General features: G+C 37.3%; 1 protein-coding gene across 7 annotated transcripts in view; it reads right to left on the bottom strand.

Annotated features, from left to right (window-relative positions):
* The window catches only part of PTPDC1 (protein tyrosine phosphatase domain containing 1), an 86,090-nt gene that overhangs the window by 36,352 nt on the left and 23,003 nt on the right, over nt 1-26,735 (bottom strand). For 3 of the 7 annotated variants that reach the window (XM_068552383.1, XM_068552390.1, XM_068552392.1), the window contains 2 exons: nt 14,781-14,871; nt 11,806-11,893 (listed from right to left, as the gene is read on the bottom strand). The exons of 1 other annotated variant lie outside the window; for it this stretch is intronic. In XM_068552383.1, coding sequence (XP_068408484.1) covers nt 11,806-11,893; nt 14,781-14,786 — 94 coding nt within the window. In that variant the 5' untranslated portion in view covers nt 14,787-14,871. Of the gene's footprint in view, nt 1-11,805; nt 11,894-14,780; nt 14,872-26,735 lie in introns of those variants that run through there. 3 more of the 7 variants (XM_068552384.1, XM_068552386.1, XM_068552387.1) reach the window with 3 other exon arrangements.

Here is a 26,735-nt window from a genome sequence, read left to right as displayed (position 1 = left end):
TTGGGCAAAATCCAGAGTAGGCAATAAGGAAATCATGCAAAGGGTACTGCCAAGAAAAATTATTCAACATGTCTCTTGGCTAACTGCTGGTGGTAGCAGCAAGACTAGTGGTGCCAATGTGGCAGGAAATCAGGGTGTACTTCCAGCTTAGAACTTTCAACAGTAAGAAACAGTGAGGGTGAGTATGGCAGTAAGAGTCCAAGTCACAGCACCCTTCCTTTCCTGGGACACCTTGTAAAAATCAGAACTGTAGGACCATGACAGAGGAGAGAAAAAAAAAAGAGGAGGAGGGCTAGCGTGCTTCTGAATGTGCTTTATAAGTGACACTTGAGAATAACAAAAGAAGAAAAAAATGAAAGGTCGAATTGCAAGTAGGCATTTGATGAGAGGAACAACCGGATAACTTAAGTCTAAGAGGATAATGAAGGAGACAAACATTGTTTTCAATATTCCTTCTTAAAAGGCTAAGGAGAGAGTGGCCAAGATGGTGGAGTAGAAAGACTCTGAGGCCACCTCCTCTCATGAACACACCAAAATCACAACTATATGCAGAAAAAACATGGATGAAAAAGATTGGAATCTACCAGAAAAGATCTCCTACAACTAAGGACCAAGAAGGAAACAAGAGATGGGTAGGACAGGTGGACTCAACGATATAATCAAATCCCATACTCTCCACAAACTGGAGAATAATTATATTGCAGAGTGAGTGACAGTTCTGAGTCCCACATCAGGCTCCCTAGCCCTGGAAGACGAGCCTCCAGAGCATTTGGTTTTGAACACCAGTGGGGCTTAACTTCAGGAGCCCCATAGAACTGGGGAAACAGAGACTTTACTCCTAAAGGACACACACAAAATCACACACACCAGGACCCAGGGCAAAAGCAGTAATTTGACAGGAGTCTGGGCCAGACCTACCTGCTTGTCATGGCGAGTCTCTCAGAGAGGTGGGGGCAGCTGTGGCTCACTCTGGGGACATAAACACTGGTGGCAGCCACATTTGGGAACATTCTGCTGGATGAAAACTGCTGCTGGCAGCTGTCATCTTGGCTGACTAGCGCTAAGACCTGGCCTCACCCAACAGCCTGTAGGCACTAGAGCTGGGCTGCCTCCAGCCAAGCAACTAACTAGGCAGGGACACAGCCCCACCCATCAGTACACAGGCTGCCCAAAGACTTCCTGAGACCACAGCCACCTCTAAGACATGCCCCTAGACATGGCCCTACCCACCAGAGGGCCAGGACCCAGCTCCACCCACCAGTGGGCAGGCACCAGGCCTTCTCCCCAGGAAGCCTGCACTAGCCTCTAGAACAGCCTCACCCACCAGAGGGGGCAGACATCAGACGGAAGAAAATGACGATCCTGCAGCCTGTGGATCCAGGCTGTCCACAGCAGGCCAAACCCTACCCTGGGACCAGCTGGGTCCTGGCCCTGTCCACTAGCAGGCCAACACAACCTTCGGGACACCCCAGACCCCATACTCAACTGTGTCAGGAACCACTCCCCACCCCTCCCACCAACTATCTGAAACAAGCTCTGGGATTCCTGCACCCTGCAGCCAGACTCCAACAACTGGCTCTGCCCACCAGTAGGTCAGCACTAACCCCAGGACCTGGCTTCACCAACCAGTGGGTGGGAAACAGCCCTGGAGTCTTCAGGAACCTGACTCTGCCCACCAATGAGCCAGCACTAGCCCTGGGGCTCCCTAGGATTCTGTAGCCAGCCACCTTGTGACCAGGCCTCACTAAACAGCAGCCAGCAGCATCTGCACAATGCAGGGCCTGGCAACGAAATGGGCCAGGGGTCAACCAAGCCTAAATGACCGTCCACATAGTCAGCCCCCATAACAGAAGAACCCACACATTCCCCTTAGGGGGAACCTCTAGAGCGTATAGCTTGGATGATGAGAGAGGAGTGCACTGCTGGAACACATAGGACATCTCCTACAGAAGGCCACTTCTCCAAGGTCAAGAAACATAACTAACCTACCACATACATAAAAAAAAAAAAATAACAACTTAGACAAAGTGAAGTAGCAAAGGAACATATTCCAGAAGAAGGAATAAGATAAAACCCCAGAAAAAAACTAATTAAAGTGGAGATAGGCAATCTACCCAAGAAAGAGTTCAGAGTAACAATCCTAAAGATGATGAAAGAACTCGGGAGAAGAATGGATGCACACAGCGAGAAGTTAGAAGTTTTTAAACAAAGTCTTAAAAAATATAAAGAACGACCAATCAGAGATGAAGAATACAATAACTGAAATGAAAAGTACACCAGAAGGACTCAATAGCAAACTAAAAGATAAAGAGAAATGGATCAGTGAGCTAGAAGACAGAGTGGTGGAAATCACTGATTCTGAACAGAAAAAAAGAAAAGAAATGAGGACAGTTTAAGAGACCTCTGGGATAATATCAAGTGCACTCATTTTGGCATTATAGAGGTCCCTGAAGTAGAAGAGAGAGAGAAAAGGCCTGAGAAGATATCTGTAGACACAACAGCTGAAAACTTCCCTAACCTGGAAAAGGAAACAGTCACCCAAGTCCAGGAAGCATAGAGTCCCATGTAGGATTAACCCAAAGAGAAACACACCAAGACACATGGTAATCAAAATGGCAAAAGTTAAAGAGAGAATATTAAAAGAAGCAAGGAAAAAGCAACAAATTACATACAAGAGAACTCTCACAAGGCTATCAGCTGGTTTTTTAGCAGAAGTTCTGCAGGCCAAAAGGGAGTGACAACTTGTTGATGTGGTGTATCACACTGATTGTTTTGTGGATATTGAAAAATCCTTGCATCCCTGGGATAAATCCCACTTGATCATGGTGTATTATCCTTTTAATGTACTGTTGGATTCGGATTGCCAGTATTTTGTTGAGGACTTTTGTGTCTATGTTCATCAGTGATATTGGCCTGTAATTTTCTTTTTTTTGTGGTATCTTTGTCTGGTTTTGGTATCAGCGTGATGGTGGCCTCACAAAAAGAGTTTGGGAGTCTTCCTTCCTCTGCAATTTTTTGGAACAGTTTCAGAAGGACAGGTGTTAGCTCTTCTCTAAATGTTTGATAGAATTCACCTGTGAAGCCATCTGGTCCTGGACTTTTACTTGTTGGGAGTTTTTTTTCGATTTCAGTGCTTGTGATTGGTCTGTTCATATTTTCTATTTATTCCTGGTTCAGCCTTGGGAGATTGTACCTTTCTAAGAATTTGTCCATTTCTTCCAGATTGTCCATTTTATTGGCATATCGTTGCTTATACTAGTCTCTTATGATCCTTTGTATTTCTGTGGAGTCAGTTGTAACTTCTCCTCTTCCACTTCTACTTTTAATGATTTGAGTCCTCTCCCTTTATTTCTTGATGATTCTGACTAAAGGTTTATCAATTTTGTTTACCTTTTCAAAGAACAAGCTTTTAGTTTCACTGTTCTTTGCTACTGTTTTCTCCATCTCTATTTCATTTATTTCTGCTCTGATCTTTATGATTTCTTTCCTTCTACTAACTTTGGGATTTGTTTGTTCTTCTTTCCCTAGGTGCTTTAGGTGTAAGGTTAGGTTGTTTACTTGAGATTTCTCTTGTTTCCTGAGGTAAGACTCTATTGCTTTAAACTTCCCTCTTAAAACTTCTTTTGCTGCATCCCATAGGTTTTGGATTGTTGTGCTTTTGTGTTCATTTGTCGGTGCGTATTTTTTGATTTCCTCTTTGATTTCTTCAGTGATCCATTGGTTGTTTAGTAGCATGTTGTTTAGCCTCCACATGTTTGTGTTTTTTAGTTTTTTTTTCATGTCGTTTACTTCTAATCTCATAGCATTGTAGATGGAAAAGATGTTTGATATGATTTCATTTTTCTTAAAAATTGAAGAATAAAAACTATATGATCATCTCAATAGATGCAGAAAAAGCTTTTGACAAAATTCAACACCCATTTATGATAAAAACTCTCCAGAAAGTGGGCATAGAGGGAACATACCTCAACATAATAAAGGCCATATACGACAAACCTACAGTTAACATTTTACTCAAAGGTGAAAAGCTGAAAGCATTTCATCTAAGATCAGGAACAAGACAAGGATGTCCACTCTCGCCACTTTTATTCAACATAGATTTGGAAGTCCTAGCTGTGGCAATCAGAGAAGAAAAAGAAATAAAAGGACTCTAAATTGGAAAAGAAGACGTTAAACTGTCACTGTTTGCAGATTACATGTTACTATACATAGAAAATCCTAAAGATGCTACCAGACAACTACTAGAGCTGATTAATGAATTTGGTAAAGTTGCAGGATACAAAATTAATACACAGAAACCTGTTGCATTTCTATACACTAGCAATGAAAAATCAGAAAGAGAAATTCAAGAAACAATCCCCTTCCCAAAAAAGAAACAATCCCATTTACCATCTCATCAAAAAGAACAAAATACCTAGGAATAAACTTATCTAAGGAGACAAAAAACCTGTACTCCGAAAACTATGAAACGCTGATGAAAGAAATCGAAGATGACACAAACAGATGGAAAGATATACCATGTTCTTGGATTGGAAGAATGAGTATTGTCAAAATGACTACATTACCCAAGGAAATCTACAGATTCAATGCAATCCCTATCAAATTACCAATGGCATTTTCCACTGAACTAGAACAAAAAAAATCTTAAAATTTGTATGGAGACACAAAAGACAATGAATAGCCAAAGCAATCTTGAGAAAGAAAAACGGAGCTGGAGGAATCAGACTTCCTGACTTCAGACTACTACAAAGCGATAGTCATCAAAACAGTATGGTATTGGCACAAAAATAGAAATATAGATCAATGGAACAGGATAGAAAGCCCAGAAGTAAACCCACACACCTATGGTCAATTAATCTATGACAAAGGAGACAAGGATATACAATGGAGAAAAGACAGTCCCTTCAGTAAGTGGTGCTGGGAAAACTAGATAGCTACATGGAAAAAAATGGAATTAGAACATTCTTTCATATCATACACAAAAAATAGGCTCAAAATGGATTAAAGACCTAAATGTGAGACCAGACACTATAAAACTCTTAGTGGAAAACATTGGCAGAACACTCTTGGACATAAATTGCAGCAATATCTTTTTCGATCTGTCTCCCAGAGTAATGAAAATAAAAACAAAAATAAACAAAGGAGACCTAATGAAACTCATCAAAAGCTTTTGCACAGCAAAGGAAACCATAAACAAAACGAAAAGACAACCCACAGAATGGCAGAAAATATTTGCAAATTATGTGACTGATGAGGGATTAGTCTCCAAAATTTACAAACAGCTCCTGTGGCTTAATATCATCAAAATGAACAACCCAGAAGACCTATATACACATTTCTCCAAAGACATACAGCTAGCCAAGAGGCACATGAAAAGATGTTCAACATTGCTAATTATTAGAGAAATACAAATCAAAACTACATTGAGATATCACCTTACACAAGTCAGAATGGCTATTATCAAAAAATCCACAAACAATATGGAGAGGGTGTGGAGAGAAGGGAACCCTCTTACACTGTTGATGGGAATGTAAATTGGTACAGTCACTATGGAGAACAGTACGAAAGTTCCTTTAAAAACTAAAAATAGAGTTACCATATGATCCTGCAATCCCATTCCTGGGCATATATCCAGAGAAAAACGTGGTCCAAAAGGATACATGCACCTCAATGTTCATTGCAGCACTGTTTACAATAGCCAAGACATGGCAGCAACCTAAATGTCCATCGACAGAGGAATGGATAAAGAAGATGTGGTACATATATACAATGGAATATTACTCAGCCATTAAAAATAATGAAATAATGCCATTTGCAGCAACAAGGATGGACCTAGAGATTGTCTAGGTCCTAGAGATACTGAGTGAAGTAAACCAGAGAAAGTGAAATATTGAATGATACCACTTATATGCAGAATCTAAAAAAAAATGATATAAATGAACTTATTTACAAAACAGAAAGAGACTCACAGACTTAAAGAACAAACTTATGGTTACCGGGGGAATGGTGGGGCGAAGGGATAGTTAGGCAGTTTGGGATTGACATGTACACACTGCTGTATTTAAAATGGATAACCAACAAGGACCTACTGTATAGCACAGGAATGCTGCTCAATATTCTGTAATAACCTAAATGGGAAAAGAATTTGAAAAAGAATAGATACATGTATATGTATAAATGAATCACTTTGCTGTACACCTGAAACTAACAACATTGTTAATCAACTATACTCCAATATAAAATAAAAAGTTAAAAAAACTAAGATAAAAAACAAAAGGGAGTGGCAAGATATATTTAATGGGATGAAAGGGAAAAACCTACAACCAAGAATACTCTACCCAGTAAAGCTCTTGGTTCAGATTTGATGGAGAAATCAAAAGCTTTACAGACAAGCAAAAGCTAAAAGGAGTTCAGCACCACCAAACCAGCTTCACAACAAATGTTAAAGGAACTTCTCCGGGCAAAAAAGAAAAATCCACAACCAGAAACAAGAAAATTACAAAATGAAAAAGCTCATAGGTAAAGGCAATCATACAGTAAAGGTAGGAAATAATCCACACACAAAGCTAGTAGAGGGGTTAAAAGACAAAAGTAGTAAAATCATCTAATTCCACAATAAGCAGTTAAATGATACACAAAACGATTAGATGTAAAATATGACATCAAAAACAGTAATTGTACAATACTGTAAATCAACCATACTTCAATAAAAAAGGAAAAACCAGTAATCGTGAGAAGAGTACAAATGCAGGGTTTTTAAAGTGCATTTGAAATTAAGATATCAAAAACTTAAAACAATCATGTATATATATATAGACTGCTATATGAAAACCTCATGGTAACCACAAACCAAAAATCTATAATAAGTATACACTCAAAAGAGAAAAAGGAATACAACATAACACTAAAGACATTCATCAAATCACAACAGAAGAAAACAAAGGAAGAAAGGGAATAAAAGACCCATAAAAGCAAATCCAAAATAATCAACAAAATGGCAATAGGAACATACACATCGACAATTACCTTAAATGTAAACTGACTAAATGCTCCAACCAAAAGACACAGAGTGGCTGAATGGATACAAAAGCAAGACTCGTGTATATGGTGCCTACAAGAGCCTTGCTTCAGATCTAGAGACACATACAGACTGAAAGTCAGGGGATAGAAAAAGGTATTCCAGGAAAATGTAAATCAAAAGAAAGCCGGAGTAGCAATACTTATATCAGACAAAATAGACTTTATTTTATTTTTTAAAAATTGTTTTATTATTCTTATTGATTGATTGATTTATATTTCTTGGCCGAGCCATGCAGCATGTGGGATCTTAGTTCTCCGACAGGGATCGAACCCACACTCCCTGCACTGGAAGAACGGAGTCTTAACCACTGGACTACCAGGGAAGTCCAGACAAAATAGACTTTAAAATAAAGACTGTTACAACAGACAACGAAGAACACTACACAATGATCAAGGGATCAATCCAAGAAGAAGATATACAGACTGTAAATATATATGCACCCAATATAGGAGGCACCTAAATACATAAAGCAAATATGAACAGACATAAAGGAAGAAATTTACAGTAACACAGTAGCAGTAACGGGACTTTAAAACCCCACTTACATCAATGGAGAGATTATACATACAGAAAATTAATAAGGAAACACTGCCCTTAAATGACACATTAGACCAGATGGATTTTATTGATATATATATATAAAACATTCCACCTGAAAGCAGCAGAATACACATTCTTTTTAAGTGCACATGGAATATTTCTCCAGGATAGATCACATGCTAGGCCACAAAACAAGCCTCAGTAAATTTAAGAAAATTGAAATCATATCAAGCATCTTTTAAAAAAATAATAAATTTATTTATTTATTTATTTATTCATTCATTCATTCCTGGCTGCACTGGGTCCTCGTTGCTGCGCGTGGGCTCCATCTAGTTGCAGCGAGAGGGGGCCACCCCTCGCCACGGTGCACGGGCCTCTCACTGTGGTGGCCTCTCCCACCGTGGAGCACAGGCTCCAGGCACACAGTCCTCAGCAGTTGCAGCACATGGGCTCAGCAGCTGTGGCTCAAGGGCTGAAGAGCACAGGCTTAGCAGCTGTAGCGCACGGGCCCAGCCGCTCTGCGGCATGTGAGATCCTCCCAGACCAGGGCTCAAACATGCATCTCACGCACTGGCAGGCAGACTCCCAACCACTGTGCCACCAGGGAAGCCCTCAAGAATCTTTTTTGACCACAGTACTATGAGACTTGAAATCAACCAGAAAAAAACTGCAAAAAACACAAACACATGGAGGTTAAACAATACGCTACTAAACAAGTAATGGATCACAGAAGAAGTCAAAGAGGAAATTAAAAGAAAACCTGGAGACAAATGAAAACAAAACACGACAATCCAAAACCTATGGGATGCAGCAAAAAGTTCTAAGAGGGAAGTTTACACTAATACAAGCTTACCTCCAGAAACAAGAAAATCTCAAATAAACAACCTAACCTTACACCTCAAAGAACTAGAGAAAGAAGAGCAAACAAAACCTGACGTTAGTAGAAGGAAAGAAATCATAAAGATCAGAGCAGAAATAAACAAAATAGAGATGACAAAAACAATAGCAAAGATCAGTGAAACTAAAAGCTTGTTCTTTGAAAAGATAAACAAAATTGATAAACCTTTAGCCAGACTCATCAAGAAAAGAGGGACAGGACTCAAACCAATAAAAGTAGAAATGAAAAATGAGAAGTTATAACTGACACCACAGAAATACAAAGGATCATAAGAGACTACTACAAGCAACTCTATGCCAATAAAATGGACAACCTGGAAGAAAGGGACTAATTCTTAGAAAGGTACAAACTCCCAAGTCTGAACCAGGAAGAAATAAAAACTATGAACAGACCAATTACCAGTAATGAAACTGAATCAGTAATTTTAAAAAAACTCCCCAACAAGTAAAAGTCCAGGACCAGATGGCTTCACAGGTGAATTCTATCAAACATTTAGAGAAGAGTTAACACCTATCCTCCTCAAACTATTCCAAAAATTTGCAGAGGAAGGAATACTTCCAACTCATTCTATGAGGCCAGCATCCCCCAATACCAAGATCAGACAAAGAAAATTATAGGCCAGTATCACTGACGAACATAGATGTAAAAATCCTCAACAAAATACCAAAATCCAAACCAAATCCAACAATATATTAGAAGGATCATATACCATGAACAAATGGGATTTACTCCAGGAATGCAAGGATTTTTCAATATCTGCAAATCAATCAATATGATATACCACATTAACAAACTGAAGAATAAAAACCATGTAATCATCTCAACAGAAGCAGAAAAAGCTTTTGATAAAATCAAACATGCAGTTATGATAAAAACTCTCCAGAAAGTGGGAGTAGATGGAACACACCTCATCTTAATAAAGGCCATATATGACAAACCCACAGCTAACATCATACTCAATGGTGGAAAGCTGAAAGCATTTCCTCTAAGATTAGGAATAAGACAAGGATATCCACTCTCGCCACTTTAATTCAACATAGTTTTCGAAGTCCTAGCCACAGCAATCAGACAAGAAAAAGAAATAAAAAGAATCTAAATTGGAAAGGAAGAAGTAAAACTGTTAATGTTTGCAGATGACATGATACTACACATAGAAAATCCTAAGGATGTCACCAGAAAACTACTAGAGCTGATTAATGAATTTGGTAAAGTTGAAGGATACAAACTTGATACACAGACATCTGTTCATTTCCATACACTAACAATGAACTATCAGAAGGAGAAATAAGGAAACAATCCCATTTACCATTGCATCAAAAAGAATAACATACGTAGGAATAAACTTACCTAAGGAAACAAAAGACCTGTACTCAGAAAACTGTAAGACACTGATGAAAGAAATTGAAGATGACATAAACAGATGGAAAGATATATCATGTTCTTGCATTGGAAGAATCAATATTGTTAAAATGACCATACTGACCAAGGCTATCTACAAATTCAATGGAATCCTTATCAAAATACCAATGTCATTTTTCACAGAACTAGAATAAATAATTTAAAAATTTGTATGGAAACACAAAAGACCCCAAATAGCCAAAACAATCTCAAAAAATTGAGAAAGAAGAACAGAGCTGGAGGAATCATGCTCCCTGACTTCAGACTATACTACAAAGCTACAGTGATCAAAACAGTATGGTAGTGGCACAAAAACACACATAGATCAATAGGGATAGAGAGCCTAGTATAAACTCAAGCAGTTATGGTCACTTAATCTATGACAAAGGAGGCAAGAATATACAATGGGGAAAAGACAGTCTCTTCAATAAGTGGTGCTGGGAAAACTGGACAGCTACATGTAAAAGAATGAAATTAGAACATTCTGTAACATCATATACAAAAATAAACTCAAAATGAATTAAAGACCTAAATGTAAGACCGGTACTATACAACTCCTAGAGGAAAACACAGGCAGAACACTCTTTGACATAAATTGTAGCAACATTTTTTTGGATCTGTCTCCTAAAGCAAAGGAAATAAAAGCAAAAATGAACAAATGAGACCTAATTAAATCTAAAAGCTTTTGCACAGCAAAGGAAACCATCGACAAAATGAAAAGACAACCTACTGAATGGGAGAAGATAGTTGCAAATGATATGACCAATAAGCGATTAATATCCAACATATATTGATATAAACAGGTCATACAACTGAACATCAAAAAAAAAAAACCTGATTAAAAAATGGGCAGAACTGAATAGACATTTTTCCAAAGAGGAAATACAGATCGCCAACAGGTACATGAAAAGATGCTCAACATAGCTAATCAACAGGGAAATGCAAATTAGAACCACAATGAGATATCACCTCACACCTGTCAGAATGGCTATCATTAAAAAGAACACAAATGACAAACGTTGGCAAGGATGTGGAGAAAAGGGAACCTTTGTACATTGTTGGTGGGAATATAAATTGGTGTGGCCACTGTGGAAAACAGTATAGAGTTTTCTCAAAAAACTAAAAATAGAACTACCATATAGAACTTCCACTCTTGGGCATATATCCAAAAGAAAGAAAAACATTAACTCGAAAGGATACATGCACCCCAATGTTCACAGCAGCGTTATTTACAATTGCCAAGATATGGAAGCAACCTAAGTGTCCATCAACAAATGAACGGATAAGGAAGATGTGGCGTATATATACACAGTGGAATTTATTCAGCCATAAAAAAGAACAAAATCTTGCCATTTGCAGTAATATGGATGGACTTGGAGGGCACTATGCTAAGTGAATAAGTCAGAGAAACACAAGTACTGTATGATATCACTTATATGTGGAATATAAAAAATACAACAAACTAGTGAATATAACATAAAAGATTCACAGATATCGAGAACAAACTAATGGTTACCAGTGGTGGGGGGAGCAATACAGGAGTAGGGGACTGGGAGGTACAAACTACTGGGTGTAAGATAAGCTCAAGGATATATTGTACAACACAGGGAATATAGTCAACATTTTGTAAGAACTCTAAATGCAAAGTAACCTTCAAAAATTGTATAAAAAATTAAGGAATAAAAAAGGCTAAGGTCATTACTCAGGATTTTGAAAAGGAATTTTAACAGGTGAAAACAGTAAGACAGAAATAAACAAAAGGCTGTAAGTAGTACCTGCAACTTGAGATTCCAATATGAAGAATCAGCCTTTTCTTTCATGTGTATTCATATAACTTTATTAAACTCTAGTTTACACAAAGACAAAAAGCATATTAAAGAACTATTACCTTTCATGTTTGCAGCATACCCACTGTTATTCACCAAAGGAGAATATGGTTGTTCATTTTGAGGCAAGACTGCCGCAGCCATGATAGTCTGTTGGGGGGGAAAAAGATTACTTTTTGAAGGTTTGCCTATAGAAGATTCATATGCTAATCACCTATAATGTGCTAGACTTCTACTGTCTAATACAGCAGTCATTAGCTAAGGGGTTACTGAGCACTTGAAATGTGGCTAGTACAGATTTGTAAATATAAAATACAAGATTTTGGAGACTTGTACAAAAAAAGAATGTAAAATATCTAATTTTTTACATTTATTTGGCATTTAAATATTTTTGATACATTGGGTTAAATACATTATTAAAATTATTTTTCTGATTCTTTTTATTGTTACTGGAGAATCTAAATTTGAATATGTGGCTCACATGATATTCTACTGTACAGTGCTGTGCTAGACAGTAAGGACATTACAGAGAAAAATAAGACATACTCTTCCTATACATCTATAGACTGTTGGGAAGATAAGATGTAGACACAAATAATGCTAATATGTGCTAAGTGTCACAAGGCAGTCTTGGACAAGCAAGAGGGCTGTCCAATTTGAGGGCAGGTGCAAGGCTTGAAGAAGGAATTTGTACTTGAACTGGGCTCAAGGAGTAACATTTATTGTGGACATGACGGTATACTAGGCAATTAAACAGAAGCCCTCATTCTTTACTAATTAAATGAGAGTTTACTGAGTTTATGACTTTACAGTTAACAGTCTTCATCTAGCTCATGCTAAGTTATATGGCTAAGTGATCACTGTGTTGCTATGGTTTCTCCACTGAGGAAAGTTAAGTAAATCTTTTTATGTGTCAAAAAGCAAAAACTGCCACCTTTCTGAAGCCCCTATTATGTGCTCGATTGTGAAATAAGAAAAACACTTATTGATCTTTGTTCCCTGGTTCCTGACACAGGGCAACTAGACCGTCGTAAATTCCTAAGTGATAGGAGCCCTAGGAGCCTCTTTTGTTCCAGTTCTAATAAGGCAACTTTAACTCTAGGTGGGCTACTGGATGGCTCCTGGATGGTGCTAGTCACCAGAAAGACCAAGCCATGATTAGAAGCTTGGAATGTTCTAAAAGGGGAGAGTTGACTGTGACACAACAGAAAGTCACACACAACATTAAAGTTTTTTTCTAAATAATGATTTTAATATTTTTCTTTGAAAAAGCACGTTTATTGTTTGGGCATCAATGACTGGGGGGGGTCAAACTATAATTTTTATATGGTTATGTATTTTTAAAAAATGCTCTAAAAATCCGTTGAAATTTTTTGCACCAATAAATTAACAGTGGTAATTAATACAGCCTTAATATTTTTCCTTAGAGCATTTATTTTTGTGAAAAAAATCACTTCACAAATTTCAGGGGTCCTCCAAGAATTTCAAATTCACTAAAATTTTATTTCTAAAATCAACTTTTATATGCTCAATAGGTATAAACTTTTTAATCTAAAGTCCTACTCAATGAAACTGTCTCCCTTCAAAAGAAATACAAGAATTAACATCATAGAGGTGTTCTAACATGAAAGAAAAAAGAAATTCCTGCAATATTTGTATACAAATCTGGTATCATACTAATTAATACAAAATTTTATAATGGGCATAACATTTCAAATGAATGTTACATAAAGACAAGAAGTCAATGGACTAATGGAACAAGTTGTTCCAGGAAACTCATTAGCAAAAACTTAATTTGAAAGAATATCCATTATGATTAGATTTACAGTAAACATTTTTACCATATTACTTTCAAAAATTTGGATTTTTAAAACATGTTTTGACCAAAAAACAATTTACCACCATTTTAGAACCATGGAATTTTAGAGCAGTCAGGGGAGTTCTAGCCCAGGTTGTTTTGTAGATGAGGAGTTATAAAGCATGTCCCAGGTGATCCAGCATGTGGTAACAAGGTAGAACCAGTCATCACTTTTTCTGTGAAGGCTTCCCTGATGCCACCCTAAGCTCTTCAGCTGTAATGTAATGAAATGCGACTACTGGACTGGCTCCCCTGCACACCACGGGGTCTCCAGAGGAGAAGCCATGATTTGCTCATCTCTGTCTCTAGAAAAGGGGAGAGTTTGGTGTAAGGAACACATTCACTGCACATCTGTTGAGCTGAAATGGGCATACTAGACTGAGTTTCATGGATCTGTTCATGTCTTATTTATGCCTGTATCCCCAAGACCTAGAGCTCATTGAAAACGTGGCTTTTCATGTTGTGGTTAAGACTCCACGCTTCCAGTGCAGGGGGCGCGGGTTCGATCCCTGGTCGGGGAATTAAGATCCCACATGCTGTGCCACACGGCCAAAATAACAAACAAAAACAAAAAAAACCCAGAAAAACCCCATGGCTTTAAAGAGTGTTGAATTAATTTTACTCTTTTGGGTAGTAAAGAGTACAAATATGATTGTGGACTGTCTTAAAAAACTTTCTTTTTAACTAGCCCCTCAGAAACTCAAAGTTGTAAGGAACCTCAGAAGTCCTCTATTAGAATCCTAACCCACAAGAGCATTCTCTCCACAATGTCTTTGAACAGTAACACTGATGTTATCACACAGCTCTGGTAGTTAGAAAGCTCTTTATAACGTGGCCATTCTGTAATTTCTGCCCATTGGTCAGAAATATTTCTGCCCTTTGAGACTACACAGAATAAATAAACCCTTTCTTCCTCATATCAAAAGCTGGCTGGTGATCATGTTCCCCTTACTCCCAAATTACATCTTCCCAGACTAACCACCAGCAGTTCCTCCCCTCACCGTTTTTCATATGTAATGGTTCTAGACCTCACAGACGTGGATGCCCTTTTCTATTTACACTCTATAGTTATTCATATCCTAGTACTCAGAGCTGAGATGTATCCCTCAGGTGGGGTGTGATCATCAAAAATTGGAGCAAAAACAATCAGCTCCTCTGTCTGCAGTGTATGTGGCTTACCATCATATTTCAGCAGTCTCAAGCAGTCTTCAGCAGTCTCAAGACACATCAGGATACAATGGTTAAAACAAAAAAAAGGCTAAAAAATGATCTGTAATACATTTCGAGGTTAAAAAATGGACATTCAGTACAGACAATTAAACATATATAAAATTTAAAGTGAAATAAATGGTACAGAAGGAGAAGTAAAGTCTCCATTCCTATTTCCCAGCCCAAGCTTTACTCCCCAGAGGTAAACAATGTAAACATAGGCTTTAGTTCTTCTGGGGGGTAGTGACTATATGTACACCTCTGGTTATTATTTTATCATCTTTAAAATGAGTCACCAGATTATTGAATTCCTGGTATAAAAGATGAGGAAATTGGCTCACTTACTCTACCAACCTCCCACCATGCCAAACCTTTGCCCATTTAATACATCATTATATTTTTAATTCTTCTGATTATCTTTGTAATTTTAAATAACATCCTTTAACCATCTCTTCTATCAAGTTTAAACAGTATCTTGAATCCTTACCTTGTAAAATAAGAAAAGTAGTTTATCTGTATTATTCCATTTCACCTTTCCCCTCCACTTCCAAGTTCTGCTAACTATATCATTTCTTTTTTTAAAAGATTTTTAATTTTTAAGCTTTTGCTATATCTGTAATTAAGTTTCCCATGCTTTGTCTATAGGCTTATTCCAATATGTAAGATGAAATACAATATAATTGTGAGTGTATTAGATATTATATATATATATATCTGTATACACATATGTATAATCCATACATATTTACCTTAAAAAAATTTTTTACCAAGTTTTATGCTTGGACTCATATAAAAAGAAGTTCAATCTTGTATCACAAAACCTGTGCTGCTCAAAGTAAACATTCCAAGCATCAGTGTCAAGTGGATTATCTTTTATTTCATTAGCTGCTTAAAACAAGGGCAGATTTTGTTCTGCTGTAAATTTAGACAATGTATTTCTTATATAGACTTCCCCCTGGTTTTTAATCGCCTTTTTCTTGCTGACAAAAGAAACAAATATTTATCATATCCCTAAGATCTTTCAAATTCTTAATCATATTATCATAATCATATTATCTACTTGCTTTTTAAAATATTTTTTCCAAGCCCTTTGGGTTCCTAATTCTAATGTGGATGAAAAGCTTCCTAGGCCCACTAAACAGTTATCAACCTAGGATTTCTTTTAATTGCATCCCTGAGTTGAGGCCACTGTTCCTCAGATTCTGCTTTGGCTTTGCTCTATCCTCAAGTAATTTTTTCATGAAAGGTGAATGGACGATGAACTTTCTAAGTCCTCTCATTCTGAAAATATTTATTTTATCCTCGTACTCAGCTGATAATTTGGCTACTTACAGAATTCTAGGTTGAAAGCCATGTTATGTCATGTCTACTATGTTTTAACAAACAACATTGCTGATGAGAAGTCTGGATGTCAAGCAGTGTATTAGAAACAGGCCCTTTTCATTAACCTTGATTATTAGTTCCTTTCAATATGCAGATTGAGTCTCCTTCAGAAGCTAAAATCGTCTGTGTACCAAGTACCATGATTTATATTAAGTGCTTTACTTTACAAAATCCATGTCATTCTTACAGAATCACTCTATGCAGTATATACTATTATTAGCTCCATTTTCTCAGGTGGGAAACCTTGCCTGAGATTACACATTTTCACTGGTAGAGCTGGGACATGAATACAGCCTGCACGCTTCTAATACCAATCCACTGTGCCCTACAGAAAGCTCTGACCAATTTACACAATTTATTAAAAGACAAGTCTTTTCTCTCGTCCTTATCAATGCCAGCCATTTTAAACCTTTTTAACCGAATCATCTCATTATTGTTTTACTTTGCATTTCTTAAGTGAGGCAAAGTAGTTTTTTCAGAAGCTTTTTTAAAAAAGTGAATTTCTTGTAAATAAACTGCCTGCTTCAGAATTTAGCCCTTTTCCTACTGGGACATTTGCCCCTTTCTTACAGACTTGCAAGATGTCTTTCTATATTAATATCAACTCTTCATCATATATGCTGCACACCTTTTTATTTTTTATTTATTTATTTTTGATGTGGACCATTTTTAAAGTCTTCATTGAATTTGTTACAATACAGCTTCTGCTTTATGTTTTGGTTTTTTGGCCCCAAGGCATGTGGGATCTCAGCTCCCTGACCAGGGAATGAACCTGCACCCCCTGCATTGGAAGGCCAAGTCTTAACCACTGGACCGCCAGGGAAGTCCCTGTACATCTTTTTAAAAATAGTTTACCATGTCTTAAATATGTTGTGTGTTTTGCCTAGCAGTCTTACTCTGTCTTGTAGTCCAACCTGTAAGATTTTTCCTTTGATTTTTCTGGCCTCAGTGACACAATACAAAAAGCTTTCTCCAATATAAGATGTAAATCCCAATTTAATGTCTCCCATTTGGGGGTGATAAATGCTGTCCCTTTTTTGCAGGTTAACAGTACTATTGCTAAAACGTTAAGTTAATCTACAAAATTAAAGACAGTCCATCTTCAAAGAATATCATAGGTATCCTAATATGACTTTGTAAGTCATCTTTAGAAGTAGTAAAATAAAAAATTCTCCTTATTTGTAAATTATCTACAATTGTAAAGCTTAAATACTATATTTTACCAAACAACACGACATGCTTTATATGAAAAAGTAATTCTTCTAACCTAGGAAAAACAGTGGAAGAATGGAAAATTTTCTTTAAAGGTGTTAGTAACCCAAGAGTTACTATACATGCGTACAGTTAAATTACCAATTTTCAAAGATCTGAAATATATAATAAACATTAGTTTGAGAAACAGAATATTTCAAGACCATTCAAAATCTAACAGTTAAAACAGAAAATCAGCTCTATTTGTATCTGTAGGGCCATCAAAAGCATCCAGTGCAGATTCCTTTTCATTCTTCTTGCAGTTGCTGATCACTTGCCTTCATCTAAACTCTAGTAGCCTCAGTTCCACTGCTTTATAAATTAAACAGCTTTCCTGTTTTCCTGAACAACCCGTCAAACTTTCATCCTGTTTTACTTAATCCTTCTTTCTCCTCAAGATAATCCTCATTACTTATTCAATAGGTCTCAAGTGCTGACTCTTTTTCCTTTCTCATTAGACTAGTTATTTGAAATCAGTATGGCAGCTCCAGAGCTGCCTTTATTTTAGGCTAATTCAGCCCATTGCTTAAGGCCACATCTTTCTAAGGCTTCCACCTGCTTCTCTGGGTATTATGAGGCCTTTCTTCTCTGGCTGGTGGGAACACGAACTATTTCCAGCCCCCTGAGTGCCCTGAAAACTGTTCTGTCTACTCCTTCCTGTATCTTTCCCTAGTCTTGGGTAATTTGCACAGATCAGTACTCAGCCAAATACTTTAGGATAGCAAAGACTTGAGGGCCCTCTGCACGTTTCTGAAGGCTCTCTTCATGCTGCTCCCTTCTCTCCAGTACGCTACGCTGCAAATTCTAGCCACCCTGGCTCTCTACACATCTCTGAGAAGGCTCTGTTTAGGTACTCCCTGCACTGCAGCCTACAGATTGCTTCCAGGGAGGCAGCTGGTGCAACCTTAGGCTCACCACATTTCTCTTCTCTCAGATATCACAATTCCAATCTGCCTGCTTTCCAATGTCCAAAACCCATTTTTTATATATTTTGCCTGGTTTTATAGTTATTTTAGGCAGGAGGGTGATTCTGGTCTCTGTTATTTCATCTTGGTTGGAAGCAGAAATCTCCGTTGGCCCTCTTCATATACCTCAAATTCAGGGGAATTCTGCAAGAGTGCTCATTGTGCATTGACTCTGCATAAAAACATTAATTTACTGTTCAATTATATACAGCTCAACTAGGTTAGTTAAACTATATGGTACAGTCAAAAGTTCTCTGTTTAAATCTTGACTCAGTTCATTGCCTGCTGTATGAACCATTTTGAGCTTCAATTTTATCTTCTGTAAAATGAGGATTATTATATCTACTTTCTTAGGATGCTGTGAAGATGAGAGGTTGTGTGTGTGTGTGTGTTTCTAGCACAATGTCTGGTATATAAGTATTCAATAAATGCGTGTTTATTTTCATTTGCAAACCAATATCTGTAATCTTTTTGTTTCTTTCCCTTCTGTCTATAGTCACTTCATTTTCCTGTGATTTTTTATAAGAATCTGTAAAGGATTCCCTTCATTATCTGTAAAACAGTCCTGCCAGTAGTTAGTAATGGTTGAGCTTTTCAAGAAGATTTATAAAAACATTATCTCCATTCACAACTGAATTTATTTCATGTGCCTGGTTGTAGATTCAGGAGAAAAAGGGTTTGAATAGTAATCCTATCATTTCACTGCACCATCATATATTACTTAACTTCATTTTCTGCTCCTTATGACAGATATTTTGCTCACTCTATCCTAGAATTTGCTTTTATCACGAAAGTCCCTCAAAATGACTCAACTGTTAGGATTAATCACACGCTCACTAATTAGTACCTAATACTTAAAAATTAGAACAGCATGGACTATGACTCATACTGTTAAGAATCATCACAAAGTAAGAGTTCAATACAAAGTATGTTCTACTTCATAAAAAAGTCATTTCACACCAGAGACTGGGTTCTGAGGTGGACTGAGGAGTTCTTAGGTCACTACTTTCCCTTCCATCTTCCAGATACACAGTGATCTGCCAAAATCTACACGTGTATTTTTGGGAGAGAATTTGTGGGGATTACATCAAGAAGTGCCTGGGAAGTTAGAAGTGTGGTATAATCCTTCCTAGATTCTCAAAGCACTACCACTCCAACTTGCATCAGAATCACCTTGGGTGCTTGTGGAAAATGCAAATTCCTTAGCCCACCCTCAAAATGTCTGAGTTGCTAAGTTTGGTGTAACAATTTGTATTATCAACTTACACACCAGCTCATTCTGGTAAGAGGCCTTCTGCCCACACTTAAAGAAGTACAGTCAATATGATTAAAGTCTACACATCAACCATGACAGAAGAATTTGAGGCTGAAAAACTTAAGTTTGTATGGGGAAAAACAGAGATGGAAGCCCAAGTCTATAAGTGAACCCATGAAACCTATATAAATATTTTTATGTTCATGAATAATAACTAAAACACATAAGCTTACTCGATGTCAGGCACTGTTCCAAATGCTTTATATATCCTAATTCATATAATACCCATGACAACACTATTAGGTGAATACTACCATTATTCCCATTTAAAAAAATAGCTTTATTTATTTATTTTTTAAACATCTTTATTGGAGTATAATTGCTTTACAATGGTGTGTTGGTTTCTGCTTTATAACAAAGAAATAGCTTTATAGCAAAACTGAGTAGAAGGTACGGAGATTTCCCATAAACCCCCACCCTACCTCGCACATGCACAGCCTTTTTCCCATTATCAACAACCCCCACCAAAGTGGTACATCTGTTACAATAGATGAACCTACATTGACACATCATAATCACCCAGAGTCCACAGTTTACCTTAGGGTTCACTCTTGGTATACTGGACACTGTGGAACTGGACAAATGCATGACATGTATCCACCATTATAGTATCATACAGAATATTTTCACTACCCTAAAAATCCTCTATGCTCCACTTAGTTATGCTCCCTACCCCACCCTAGCAACCATTGATCTTTTTGGCTTTTCCAGAATGTATTTTGGCTTTTCCAGAATGTATTGATAATACAGTTGGAATCATACATTATGTAGCCTTTTCAGATTGGGTACTTTCACTTAGTAATATGCAAGTAAGGTTCTCCATGCCTTTTCATGGCTTGATAGCTCATTTCATTTTAGTGCTGAATAATATTCCATTCTCTAGATGTCACACAGTTTATTCACTAACCTACTGAAGAACTTGGTTGCTTCCAAGTTTTGGTAATTATGAATACAGTGGCTATAAACATCTGTGCACAGGTTTTTGTGTGAACATAGGTTTTACAGCTCCTTTGGGTAAACACCAAGGAGCATGACTGCTGGATCATATGGTAAGAACATGTTTAGTTTGTACATTATTTCTATTTTACAGATTAGGAAACTAAGGCAAAGAGAAATCAAATAATTTGCCTGGGGCTTCCCTGGTGGCGCAGTGGTTGAGAGTCTGCCTGCCAATGCAGGGGACACGGGTTCGAGCCCTGGTCTGGGAGGATCCCACATGCCACGGAGCAACTGGGCCCGTGAGCCACAGTTACTGAGCCTGCGCGTCTGGAGCCTGTGCTCCGCAACAAGAGAGGCCGCGATGGTGAGAGGCCCGCGCACCGCGATGAAGAGTGGTCCCCACTTGCCGCAACTAGAGAAAGCCCTCGCACAGAAACGAAGACTCAACACAGTCATAAATAAATAAATAAATAAATAAAGGAATGTGAATTTCTTTTAAAAAAAAAAAAAAATAATAATTTGCCTGAAGTCACATCTATTATTTGAATTGGGATTTGAGCTGGGATTTGAATTTACACAGTTTAGCTCCAGAGTTAGCGCTCTTAACCACTACACATACAGCTTCTCAACAATTAAGAAAGACCTCACACTAAATAAAAGGAACGTCACTGTTAGTCAGCTACACTATTCATTGTAACTTGGCTACGCTGGATTCTGCACCATTTATAATTTCTTCACTTTCAAGAAACTCTTCAGATCTCCTTTCCACAGCAAAATTTTCATATTTATTTTGCTCTGTGCAGGCAATCTGCTGATTCTTCATTCCAAATCTTCATTCACTGCTGTACCAAAGACAAATATCAAGAACACAGCCCCTTTTAGGTTTAACACATTTTAGGTTCCTCCCTCCCAACAGAAAAAGAAATGCAGCTGGTCTGAACATAACGTTATAAAATCTAAACATATTTTCAATAGAGTTGTTGGCACTTACTAGCTCTGTGATCTTAAGCACACGTACTAACATCTCTGAGACTCACTATCTGCTCTGCAGTAGTTATAAAGATTACCTGAGAGCCAGTACACAGATCTAATTCCTTGCCTGATCCATAATTCAGTCTGTTCTCAAGACAGCAGCCAGAGTGATCTTGTTAACTTCACGTCACCCTTCTCTTCAAAACCCTTCTAGTTACCCTATTTACAATTTAAACCAGCTCCTCTTCCCTGTTCCACTTTTCTCTTCAGGACTTATGAAGAAAATACATCTAGAAAATTACATAATTTACTTATTTATCCTGTTTATCATCTGCCTTTCTCTACCCAATGAAGACATAGATTTTTGTCTGCTTTGTCAACTGTTGTGTCTCAGAAGCCCAGAAAAGGGCCTGTCACGTAGTAGGTGCTCAAAGATTTGTTGAACAAATACATGAATATACATTCAATAAAAAGTAGCTGCCACCACACCACCATCATTTAATCTCTTTGAACCTCAGCTTTTTAATCTGTAAAGGAGGCACAATAATAGTGCTTTACTTATCTCAAGATTATCGCTAAGAGCCTATCAATTACATGACAGTACTACTAAGCAAATGCAAGGAATGGCATTCTCCCTATCTTAGCTTTCCTGATCACAGTTATATCTCCAACTTCTCACCTATTTTCAACCTGACAAATTTGTATTTCTTCTAATTCCCTGAGGGGTGTAGCTGTTTTTCTTCAGCCAAATACACATGATGACAATAAATTCAACCCTCAGCCCAAATTTTCTCTCCTTTAGGATGCCTTCCCTAATACCAATTACACATTTTATTCACATCCCCTCATCATGAAGGGCTGACTGAAGATTTATCTAGTGGCTCGGATGCTATAAAACATAGCTTCCTAATACCACAGTAGTATTTTGTTCTTAAAAGAATTAAAGCACTCCTTATGACTCTTTATGTAGTAAAACAAAACAAAACCAGGTTACTTTTAAACTGTAAGTCCTCACCTCCGAATCTGCAACCTCAAAAAAACAAAACAAAAAACCCAAAGAACAACAAAACCCCCCCCAAACCCCCAGAACTATATAAAATCCCCTTTCTCCTCAAATCACTTCCGGAGGGCAGGCAGGCAACATTTAAAAAACACCTTTTCTTTTTTTTCCAAATCCCTCCAGCCTTTCTAACTATGTAAGTCCTCAGGGAAAGAACTTAGGACTGCTTTGAATATACGATATGTCTGGCAGTTTGCTATGAACTTCACTGGCTTCTGTGATCTCACACCTTAAATACACCTTAGGCAGGGTCCCTGTCTCTCGGGAGACTCATCACAGATCAGGGAAAAACAATACTACAGTAGGATTCTCACCATTTCATCATTTAAAGAAATATGCTGCTTGTTTCAGATTCTTCAGAAAACACATGATGATAAAGCAGATAGGTAAGATATTAACGATAGGTGAAGCTGGTTTTCACAAGCAAGGTTTCCATACTCCGTAGCCTTTTCCCACAAACAACCACATTTGGCTGGCTATTCCTACAGGGTTGAACCAACCTCACGTGAACATCACCACCACAGATACTTCTAAACTCATAAGGAGGTCAACAATTCCTAATTCAACACTCATCAGAATCACTTGGAGGGCCTTCTTAAAAACCCAGACTGCTAGGCTCCACCCCCAGAATTTCCACTTAGTAGGTCTGAGGGGCTGAGAATCTGCATTTTTAACTAGTTTCCAGGGATGCTGATGCTTTGAGAACTACTGCATTAGGTAAGCAATCTGCATTTACCTAACAGCACATATTCTATAGGTTATTGTCAAAGAGTGTCTCCTGGGTTCTGTTAAAACCTGTCACACAAGCAAACCTTCTTTTTTTCTGAGCCAATCTTTGCAATGTCTTGAAATACATTAAGAAGTCCTACATCATCAACCAGATCAAGAAAAAGCCTCATGTTCCTGGGTGAGACCTGGGCACTAATGTTCCTACCAAAATTCTATTTTAAACCAAACACATCACCTGGAATTAGGGCACTGCTATGCAAGTGGTTATCAGCAAGAAGTAAGACTCTCCACATCAACCACTTTTTAGTCAAGCATCACACACCGCATCATTTTGGAGACCATAATTAGGATTCCTAACCAACAGATGTTTAGTATCTGAATATTCCTTTTAGTAAGTATATAAGTATTGCGGACATATAATTACATTCACCTTTAAATACACATATTGTGATACTGTTTAGAATTTTTAAAATAAATTGCAGCTAGTTCAACATGAAAAGCTTAAAATACTGGATGAAGCAGAGTTTACTATTCACTTTACTATCCCCATTTATTTACAGATTGGGAAGGATAACAAGATTTTACACCTCTTAAATTCCTGAACTACTTCTCAAAGAAAAAGCCATCTTGTGAAACATATTTCAAATACTTGGGTGACAAGCTTGGATGACTTAAAACATAGGCAGGTGTGTAGCTCCTGGGACACCACAGGCTTAGATTAGACCTTCTATAGCAAGATACAGAGAATATCTGGTTTAAGTAGTAGATTGAACTCATACACTAGCTTTCCCTTCCTCCTAAGACCCTGGTGAGAAGAAATTTTAAAAAGAATAAGCTCACAGAGCAAGGAGCAAGAGTCTTCAATGGATTTTGGAAGAAAGAAAGCAGATGAAAGTAAAGAGGCAACTAAAACTGAGTGGAGGAAGTTGTAGCCTAAAATACGACCATGAAGAGGGTAACAAGGGATGGTTATGTCTCATCAGAAAAGATGGAAGACAGTGAGATGACCACCTTCAAAGTGCTGAAAGAAATACATGGTCAACCAAGAATTTTATAACCAGCTAAATTTTCCCTGAAAAATGAAGGAGAAATTAAGACACCTTCAGATTTAAAAACAACAATCCAAAACCATAAAACAGATATGAGAGAATTTGTTGCTAGCAGACCTGCCCTATGAGAAATACTAAAGGAAATCCTTCAGGCTGAAATGAAAGACATTATAGGGTAAGTTGAATCCACACAAAGAAATAAAAAGCACCAAAAAAAGTTAACTAAATGGGTATTATGAGAATAAATATAACTCTTCAAACATAACTCTTTTCTTGACCAGTTTTAAGACACTTGCATAAAGCAATAATTATAAAAATAGATTGATAAGCATATAGTATATATAAAAGTATAATTTGATGACAGTAATAGTACAAAAGAGGAAGGAAATGCAGATATACTGGAGAAAAGGTTTTGTATACTTCAATTAAACTAGTATTAATCTGAACGAGACTGTTTTAAGAGCTAATTGTAATCCTAAGGTGAGTGCTAAGAAAATAACTGAAAATAAACAGAAAAGAAAACAAAAAGGAAATTGGAAAGGCATAATCAAAAATATCTAACACAACAGAAGGCAAGAATCAAGGAATAAAGGAATGCAAAAGCTGCAAGACATATAAAAACAAGAACAAGACAGGTGTAAATTCTAATTTATCAGTAATTACACTAAGTGTAAATGGATTACATACCCCAATCAAAAGTCAGAGATTGGCAGAATGGATTTAGAAAATGAGCCACCTAAAAATATATATAAGACCTACATGAGGAAAACTACAAAACACTAATGAACAAAATCAAAGAAGATCTAAGTAAGTGGAAAAATAGTCCATGTTCATGGACAGGAAGATGCAATATTTCAAGATGTCAGTTCTTCCCAACTTGATCTATAGATTCAATGCAATCTCAGCCAAAAAAATCCCAACAAGTTATTTTACGGACATCAACAAACTGATTCTAAAGTTTATATGGAAAGGCAAAAGACGTAGAATAGCCAACACAATACTGAATGAGAAGAACAAAGCTAGAGTACTGACACTACCTGACTTCAAGACTTACTATAAAGCTACAGTAATCAAGACAATGTGGTACTGACCAAAAGAACAGATCAATGGACCAAACAGAGAACTCAGAAATAGACCCACATAAATAAAGTCAACTGATCTTTGACAAAGGAGCAAAGCTATACAGTCTCTTCAACAAATGGTGCTGGAACAACAGGACGTCCATAAGAAAAAAACATTAATCTAGACATAGACCTTAGACTCATCACAAAAATTAACTCAAAATCAATGATAGGCCAAAATGTAAAACACAAAACTATAAAACTTCTATAAGATAATATAGGAGAAAACCTTGGGAACAGTGATGCCTTTTGAGATACAACACCAAAGACAAAATCCATAAAAGAAATGACTAATAAGTTGGACTTAATTAAAATTAAAAACTTCTGCTCTGTGAAAGACAAAGTCAAGAGAAAGAGAAGACAAACCACAGACTGGGAAAAAACATTTGCACAAGAGACATCTGGTAATGGACTGTTATTCAAAACATACAAACAACTCTTTTTTCTTTTTTTTTTAAGAATTTGCATTTCTTTTTTTTTTTTAATAAATTTATTTATTTATTTATTTATGGCTGTGTTGGGTCTTTGTTTCTGTGTGAGGGCTTTCTCTAGTTGTGGCGAGCGGGGGCCACTCTTCATCGCTGTGCGCGGGTCTCTCACTGTCACGGCCTCTCTTGTTGCGGAGCACAGGCTCCAGACGCGCAGGCTCAATAGTTGTGGCTCACGGGCCCAGTTGCTCGGCGGCATGTGGGATCTTCCCAGACCAGGGCTCGAACCCGTGTCCCCTGCATTGGCAGGCGAATTCTCAACCACTGCACCACCAGGGAAGCCCCAAACAACTCTTAAAATTCAACAATAAGAGAACAAACAACCTGAGTAAAAACCGGGCCAAAGACCTTAACAGAGACCTCACCAAAGAAAATACGTGACAAATAATCATATGAAAAGGAGCTCCACATCATATGTCATCAGAGAAATGCAAATTAATACAACAATGAGATACCATTACACACCTATTAGAATGGCTAAAACCTGGAACACTGATAACACCAAATGCTGGTGAGAATGTGGAGCAATAGGAACTCTTGTACATTACTAGTGGAAATGTGAAATGGTACAGCCACTTTGAAAGAGTTTGGTGGTTTCTTACAAAACTAAACATACTCTTACTATATAATCCAGCAATTATGCTCCTTGGTAT

The sequence above is a fragment of the Eschrichtius robustus genome, chromosome 10 (assembly GCF_028021215.1).
Source record: "Eschrichtius robustus isolate mEscRob2 chromosome 10, mEscRob2.pri, whole genome shotgun sequence".
Lineage (NCBI taxonomy): Eukaryota > Metazoa > Chordata > Mammalia > Artiodactyla > Eschrichtiidae > Eschrichtius > Eschrichtius robustus.
The sequence above is the reverse complement of the archived record's forward strand: the minus strand, read 5'-3'. Positions and strand labels throughout refer to the sequence as shown.